The 8,297-nt window shown below is 37.5% G+C and overlaps 1 protein-coding gene across 1 annotated transcript; it reads left to right on the top strand.

Moving 5' to 3' along the window:
• Nucleotides 1-3,629: 3,629 nt before the first annotated feature.
• Nucleotides 3,630-5,666, top strand: rcvrna (recoverin a). Its single transcript, XM_065298118.2, has 3 exons — nucleotides 3,630-4,286; nucleotides 4,566-4,677; nucleotides 4,771-5,666. The coding sequence occupies exons 1-3, from the start codon at nucleotides 3,906-3,908 to the stop codon at nucleotides 4,887-4,889; spliced, it is 612 nt and encodes a 203-aa protein (XP_065154190.2). The 5' UTR covers nucleotides 3,630-3,905; the 3' UTR covers nucleotides 4,890-5,666.
• The last annotated feature ends 2,631 nt before the right edge of the window (nucleotides 5,667-8,297 follow it).

Here is an 8,297-nt window from a genome sequence, read left to right on the forward strand (position 1 = left end):
CAAAAATTGAAGGTTTAAAAGAATTTTGAAACACCAGGTATTGTTTGACGACTTCTAGTGACTCATGTTTTATTTCCTCTAGCAAATAAAAAAATAGCATATGGCTTGGCAAACAATATTTTTGAATACTATGTTCCTCTACCATTCCAAATGAACTGTTACGTGTTGAAAAAAAATCCTTTCCCTTGTACCATGTGCTCTCTGATCTCTATGATGCCTCCTCCTATCAGGAACAATTGCAGCCATTTTGAGTGGAAAATGGTTTAAGACATGCTTTTTTGATGATTGGTGATTTGATGGTTTGATGCTGATGGCGCAAAGATGGTTTTTGCTGGCGCAAGCTGTTAATAAAGTCTGGCCATAAGTCTGTGAAACACTGAATGTTAGTTTATTAAATTTGGTCCTGTTAACCCTTACGAAAATTAACCATGGTTTTACTACAGTTAGCACCAAAAAAAACATGGTTACTGTGGTAAAACCATGGTAACCACAAAATAACCATGGTTTTGACAACCATGGTTTTCAAAAACCATAGTTAAACCATGGTTAGTGAAGTAAAACCATGGTTTTGCTGATGGTAATCAATACACCAAAAAACCATGGTTACTACACTTTTACCACAATAAAACCATGGTTAATTTCTGTAAGGGAAATGAAGAACTAATCGAAGTTAACTTCTCTTAGATCAGTTTTGTATTAAAGGCTGACTTATCTCAGTATACAGACCACAACTTTGAATAAAAAAAATTGAAGAAATCCTATAGGTCCACATGAACAGGGTTGGATGGGGAGGATGTTGATAGACAAAATGTTGCTCATTATACAAGACTATACGTTCCGGATTGGACCAGTATAAATCTTTTTTTTTTTTTAGGCATGGAGATGTGCTTAGCGTCTGACATAAGCTCACGTCCACTGACGCCATGATGGTTAACCCATTTAAGATGTGTTAAAGACCATTAGATCTGCCTGTGATATTGTATGATGAATTAATTCCTGTTTAGTCGCCAAACCCATCACACAGTCACAGTCGACTGATATATATGATATACTGTATATCACATATGATATCATACTTTAATGTATTCTATATATGACAACTTCCTTATGAGACCAGCATATACTTGTATTATTTTTTATAGTAGAGAAAAAACAGGATATAGATAAACAGGAAATAAATTGTTTTACTAACCAGTTATAAATCAAAATACATTGAACATATTATCACTACAATTATTTTCCCTTTTATTGGCTGTTAAGCTGGTTAACAGTGCAGCGCTGACCTCTGTGTCACAAATAGGCAGTGTGTGTTAATGAGGTTAGAGAGGTCAGTGGCTCAGGCTGTGGACAAAACAAACAGAGTCCCATCAGTTCAGCTGCGATCCAAATTAACTGCAGCCTTTTAGTATGTTCACACATTTGGCAGATATCCGATGCTACTTTGAGGTACACATTTTATCAATATGTGTTTCTATAGAAGTCAAACCCAAAACCTTTTGCTCTGATATTGTAATGCTCTACCAGTTGAACTATAGGAGTGTGATCTTTAAGACGTCTGAGCGGGCGGCACAGGGGCTCAGTAGGTATCACTGTTCGAGCCCCCCCTAGGTTAGGTGGCCTTTCTGTGTGTACTTTGCATGTTCTCCCTGTGAAAGCATGGGTTTACTCCAGGTACTCAGTTTGTCTCCCACAGGCTAAAAACATGCAAGTTAGGTTAATAGGAGATACCAAATTGCCCCTCCCCCAACCTGTGTATGGATTAACTTGTGTGGATCAACTTGTTTATGGATGAACCGTATCTCACCATGATTATACCCATAGAAGGTGGAATGCCGTGAAGAATAAATAAATAAAGACAGAAAGACATCTGAGCTTTGTGACATGGCACATTATCTTGTTGGAAGTAGCCATCAGAAGATGGGTACATTGTGGTCATAAAGGGATGTACATGGTCAGCAACAATACTCAATGCTCAATTGGTACTAAGGGGCCCAAAGTGTGCCAAGAAAATATCCCCCACACCATTACACCACCACCAGCAGCCTTAACCAATAATAGAAGGCAGGTTGGATTCATGTTGCTTTCCAGAATGCTTTCATGTTGTTTACGCTAAATTTTGACCTTACCATTAGCCTGGTTAAAACCAGACCATTATCAGTAGTTACTGAGTTATGGTCTGGGAAAGCTACATAGACAAATAATTTCCAAAGGGGCGTCACCAACGGACCTCGCTCAAATCCCTCTGGGCGCAACTGGATAGACCTAAAAACAATCAGAGCGAAGAAGGGGATGACATATGCACCACTACCAGAGGGCTCGCCACTCTCGCTAAGACCCATTCATTTAGCCACCAAAGTTGCAAGCTGGTAAAACAGACTTTTGCCAAATCCAGTCAGTAAGGCAGCGATAACATCTTTTTTAGATATGAAGGCTTCGAGTGTTGTTCTTTGCTCGGGTTTTAAAGAAAAGGAAACGTTTAAATCGCTTAAAACAGACGCAATAGCTGATTAGAACGAGTGATGTTTCACAGCGGAATCCATCTGTGTAATGTGCTTCACCGTTGCTGCTGCGTTAGAAATGGGCTTGAATGGCCTCTTTGCCAGACTACTTTCAGAGCAAATCTAAATTTGCTGGAAGTTGTCTGGGTTTTCCCGGCTATTGTACCATCTGAATGTCGCAGCTGAAATCGATACTCATCAAACCAGGCAATGTTTTTCCAATCTTCTATTGTCAAATTTTGGTGAGCTTGTGCGAATTGTAGTCTCAGTTTCCTGTTCTTAGCTGATAGTGTGTCACCCGTTGTGGTCTTCTACTGCTGTAGCCCCATGCTTCAAGGTTTAATGTGTTGTGCGTTCAGAGATGATATTCTGCATACCTTGGTTGTAACAAGTGGTTATTTGAGTTTCTGTTGTCTTTATATCATCTCGAACCAGTCATCAACAAGGCATTTTGTCTGCTGCTCACTGGATATTATCTCTTTTTTGTACAATTTTTGTAATCCCTAGAAATGGTTGTGTGTGATCCCAGTAGATCAGGGGTTTTTGAAATACTCAGACCGGCCTGTCTGGCACCAACAACCATGCTACGTTCTAAGTCAATTAAATCCCCTTCCTTTTTCCTATTCTGATGCTCGATTTGAACTTCAGCGAGCCGTCTTTACCACATCTAGATACCTAGATACAATTTGTTAACAAGCAATTGAACAGGATGGCTGAAAAACCTCAGCTGATAGGATGACAGAATGGATGACTATGTATTTCTTGTTGTCTCAAAAGGCATCATGATTACAGATCCTCATCAATAACTGTAAAACACCAAAATACAGAACAATTTCCTGAACAGCCTGAAGAGCTTGGATTCACAGTTTTGTCTCATTCATAAATGTGGCAATTTAGAGAGAAACTATAACACATTCGCAATTTTTAATCACTTACTGCCATTCTAGTCCAATTACTATAACAGTAGATGGTCATCCCCCATGTAGAGCGCCATGACCCAGTCATGCCACAAAGACCTGTTGTGTTACTCATCTCACTCTATGATTCAAATCACTTCAGTAGCAAAGAGCAGCATTTTGTTTACAATCCATTTCCTGTAATACCTCATCGTAAGGAGCCAATCAACATAACGCAGCACTCACAAGAAGAGATGTGACGTAACAAACTAATCTTTCAAAGCCTGTCTGGATTTAAACAGAGATATACATAATCCCATTCAGCACTTAGAGGAGCTGTCAGGGGGATTCGAGCCCAAAGAGGGGCATTCCAACCGAGATAAAAGAGCGACAGTCCGCAATCCTGTAGTTCTGGTTGCAGCAGAAAACACAGTGAGGCGGGAGTAAAAGACAAGAGGGTGTAAAAGAAAAACTTCAGGAGGAGTTCAATAGCCGATAACATCTTTGGAATATGGGAAACACCAAGAGCGGCGCCTTGTCCAAAGCCATTCTGGACGATCTGAAGATGAACACCAAATACACAGAGGAGGAACTGTGCGCTTGGTACGCTAGCTTCCTTAAAGAGTGCCCTACGGGACGTATCACCAAAGAACGGTTTGAAGGCATCTACGCAGGCTTCTTTCCTGATGCTGACCCAACGGCCTACGCCCGACACGTGTTTCGCAGTTTTGACACCAACGCAGACGGCACGCTGGACTTTAAGGAGTACATCGTAGCTCTGCACCTCACCTCTTCAGGCAAGACGATGCGCAAACTCGAGTGGGCTTTCGCTCTGTACGACGTAGACGGCAATGGGACCATCAGTAAAAATGAGGTGGAGGAAATCGTACGGGTGTGTATCATTGATCGTTGGATTTAAAAAATGTTTATGCATCTCATTACACATTTCCTGTTAAATATGGAAAATAGACTCATGACCTTGTGGATAGCAGAGTTTTTATTGGCATTCACTTTTTCATGTGTTGTTTCACTACTAGTATTCACTTGTAGCATTGCCCAGTAACATTTCACCAATTGCAGATGATAAATCAGATAGATGACCACATGAACATCACTTGAGTGTATGGGATGCTTGCATGAATGTTTGATATTTGTTATGCTCTCTATACAGTCAATATTCAACATGATTCCTGCTGAAGACCAGAAAAATCTCCCAGAAGATGAGAACACACCAGAAAAGCGAGCAAACAAAATCTGGACCTTTTTTGGAAAAAGTGATGATGGTAACAATTGATAATATGAGAATGTTTTTTTTCTGTAGATCTTCTCGCCCATCACATCATGGTAGTCATTCACAATCTTCACTGTTTTCACAGATAAGATCGGAGAGGGAGAGTTCATTCAAGGTGTCATGGACAACAAAGATATCTTGAGGTTGATACAGTTCGACGAGCCAAAGAAGATTCAGGACAAACTCAAGGAGAAGAAGCACTGAATGCCCTATTCCTGTGAGACTGATCATTCATTTGAAACCCACATGAACCAGGCTGCTTTTTTTCTGGATACATCCAAAAACACAATCCTTAACACAAACCAGATAAACATAGCTTTTTATATGAACTTCTATCCTGGACCATCACCAGATGTTGAAGAAAATTTGACTGAAGTACTGGCGATTGATGTCACCATTGCTGTTAAAGTCCAATTTATTAAGAGCAATTAGGCTCATGTTAACAGTCCTACTGTAGAAATCTCAATCCTCTTAGGATATGAAGGTCGGGCAAGACAAATCCTCAGGGTCCAGTGACTCTCCTCTTTTAGATCCCTTCAGGGTAAAGGTGATTTAAGCTTTCAACATGTATTCATCAGACTGTTTAGCAGGTAACAGGATGAATTTATTAGGATGAATTTCTTGTACTGTTTTTTTTATGTGTAGAGCAGGTGGAAAATATCGTAGATTTTTGTGAGCTTTTTTATGTGAGCAGTTTGGAAATAGCATTATGAATTAATGGGATCACAAAGCATTGGCAGGAAGGCATGTAAAACGTTTCTGCCCTGTTTAATCAAATGCAATTTAAAAATTGTAATGTTTCTAATAGTGTTTTAGCAGTACTTACATGTTGTGGTTATCGTAATTACCAGATGAAAAATCGTAATATTCTGACAATTTGTTTATGTCTTCAAGATTATACAGATTTACACACAAATTGTTCAAGTCAGAGCAATCAAAAATGTCTGAGTTTACAACTTGTAATTAATTATGAGTGCGACAAGCATTTTTCGACCGCATACGTCATCTAAGATTATTATTATTATTAAAGAAAAGCAACTGTTACATCTTAAGGTAAGAATTAAACTACGATTGTTTTCGTTATGGTTTTAACTGGTCAACAAATACAACTTCCAGAAGATGCACTGAAATTCTGGCCAGGACGAGTCCGTGAAGAATGGCACATATGGTCACCCTAACATTAATCAGTCACGTGTTGTTTCTATTAATGTACCTGTGTATTAATTTACCACCATGTGCATGTTAGATTAAGACAAGAGCATTTATTTGTTTTACTGATGATATGGATGATGATGATGTTGATGATGTTTTTTCAAGGAAATTACTTACCTACTTTTGTACACTATTGTTACAAAACAATCCTGTTTAAAAATTGATATTCCAATCAAGCTTTAATTACTTGATTGAGTTCAGAGTAAGGTTAAAGTCCTGAGACTGCAAACCAGTTTAGACTTACTAAACCTGAGTACAAGAAATGGCTTCAACCTCAAGTGTATCTTTATTATGTTGATGCTGCTTACAGCCAAAGCCCTAAGGACAAGCCCAAAACACAGCAGCTTACCTCTCTCTAAAGCCGTCTTTAGCTCAAGCGTATGCGTGGCCTGGTTTCAGCACTGAGATATTGAGCTTCAAAACAATGGCTGTAGATCTGCTGCTGACCTAAAGAAAACCAGGGACTAAAAGGTTAAGTGTCACTCCATATATGCCCAGCATTTTTTCCATTTTGAAAGTGTCCACGTATTCTAATAAAATAAAACATAATTAAAAAACATTATTAAATTAAAGTACATCAACAATTTCATTGTTGCATTTTTCTTAAGTCATTTTTCTCTTTTGCTTCAAATAGTTTTAATATAAGGCTTGTTCGACTTCATGCGGCGCTGTAAGAACTGACAGCCAGATGACGTCAAAGTTCCGCGAGAGCGATTTAAAAGCAAACTCCTTGTATAATTTCGCGAATTGCTCTCGCGGTCCTTTGCCGTCATCCGGCTGTCGATTCTTGCGCCGCTGCAAGAAGTCGAACAAGTCTTTCGTGTGATAATTCAAATGGCCTTTTTTCAGTTCACGTAATTTGGCTCCAATAATGTCTCCAGAAGCACAAGGTCACATAGCACACTGTAAAAAAACGTTGCTGCCTTAAAATTTCTTGTTAAATTAACTCAGATTTACAAGTCATGTCAACAACAATGAGTTGTCACAACTTATAAAATATAGTTGAGAAAAGTCAACTTAATTTTATAAGTTATAACAACTTACTATTAGTTATAACAACTCATCTCTAGTCAAGATAAATAATAGTAAGTTGAAATGACTTGTAAATCCGAGTTGATTCAACAGAAAAACCTAAAGGCAGCAAAGTATTTTTTACAGTGCAAAGATCGCAGCATACACTGTAAAAAATTGTCAGAATTAGAAAAAGTTGTGTTAAAATTGTTGTGTCAACTAATACTTTTAAGTTAAATTAACTCTGTAAATGTCTGTAGAAATGAGTACACTGTAAAAAAAATGCAGCATGAAGTTAAAACAATGTGGTTTTGCAAGTCAATTCAATCTACTAATTTAACTTTTGGCTTAAAAAGTTGACATAACTTATAAATTCAAGTTGAAATAACAAAAAAAAATGTGTTGATTTAAAAAATATGCTGTGAATTTGTTTACAGTGAATTACTGGCAGCTGTTTTCAAGTAACTCACTGTATTTATGTAATTTACTGGCAACAGTTTGTTTAAAGTTAAATGAACCTTAAACATGAACAAGTCTTTATCTTTACAAAAAAACTAAAGTACCAACATCTTGCAAAGCATTCTGGCAAACTAAATCTGAAGAAAACAAACAGAAAAAAGGTTGATGAGGATTTCTGGTTCCCAGAATGCTTTAAATGATGCTGTTATTTTAGTTTTATTCTGTAAAGAAAAAAGTTCATGTTTAACCTCCTAAGACCCCAGCTTTGGTCTGACTTGCATTTTAGATTTTGTCCAGCTATTTTGGGGTTAGGAAGAACCAATAAATATAATAACCAAATATTTTTCTTTGAACCTGAAGTAGTGTTATTGTCCATGTTCATGTACAACAGGTTCCAGTTATACAGAATTAAGTATTGTTGTGCAAAAAGGAGGTTAATGTTCATTTAACTTGGAACAAACTATTGCCAGTAAATAACATGAATTTAAATCTACAGTAAGTTACTGGCAAACACCTGCATAACCACAGCAAGTTTTAAGGTTTTTACAGGGTGTAGTACTGTAAGTTGAAAGTGAAATATGACATGTTTGTCAACTCTTTCCCCACCAGCGTTTAAAAAAAAAGTTGCCAGCCAGCGGCAGCATTTTTCAGGATTTTTGAAGTTTTGATTTGAAGTTTAATGCCTTCCAGAAAATGTTCTTCTTTAAATATATAAACATACAATATATCAAATGAAAGAACAGACCTTTGCTTTTAAAATAAAAAACATTTCATCCTACCTTCATTTGTTCTCTTTTTATCACCTCTCAGATATGGGTAGGTTTCTTCAAAAACACAAATTTTTGAGCAAAAAGCTGAGATAATTACATTTTTGTGAAGAACTTTTGATAGAGATCAAATGCAGAGCAATCTTTAAAACATACACGGAGT

This window comes from Paramisgurnus dabryanus, chromosome 3 (genome assembly GCF_030506205.2).
Source record: "Paramisgurnus dabryanus chromosome 3, PD_genome_1.1, whole genome shotgun sequence".
NCBI classification, from domain to species: Eukaryota; Metazoa; Chordata; class Actinopteri; order Cypriniformes; family Cobitidae; genus Paramisgurnus; species Paramisgurnus dabryanus.

Excerpts from the sequence above, each read along its gene's own strand:
- rcvrna (XM_065298118.2), top strand. The coding sequence starts at position 3,906 with ATGGGAAACACCAAGAGCGGCGCCTTGTCCAAAGCCATTCTGGACGAT. Across the intron at positions 4,287-4,565 it reads AGGTGGAGGAAATCGTACGG|TCAATATTCAACATGATTCC; the intron begins GTGTGTATCATT and ends CTCTCTATACAG. Across the intron at positions 4,678-4,770 it reads TTTTGGAAAAAGTGATGATG|ATAAGATCGGAGAGGGAGAG; the intron begins GTAACAATTGAT and ends CTGTTTTCACAG.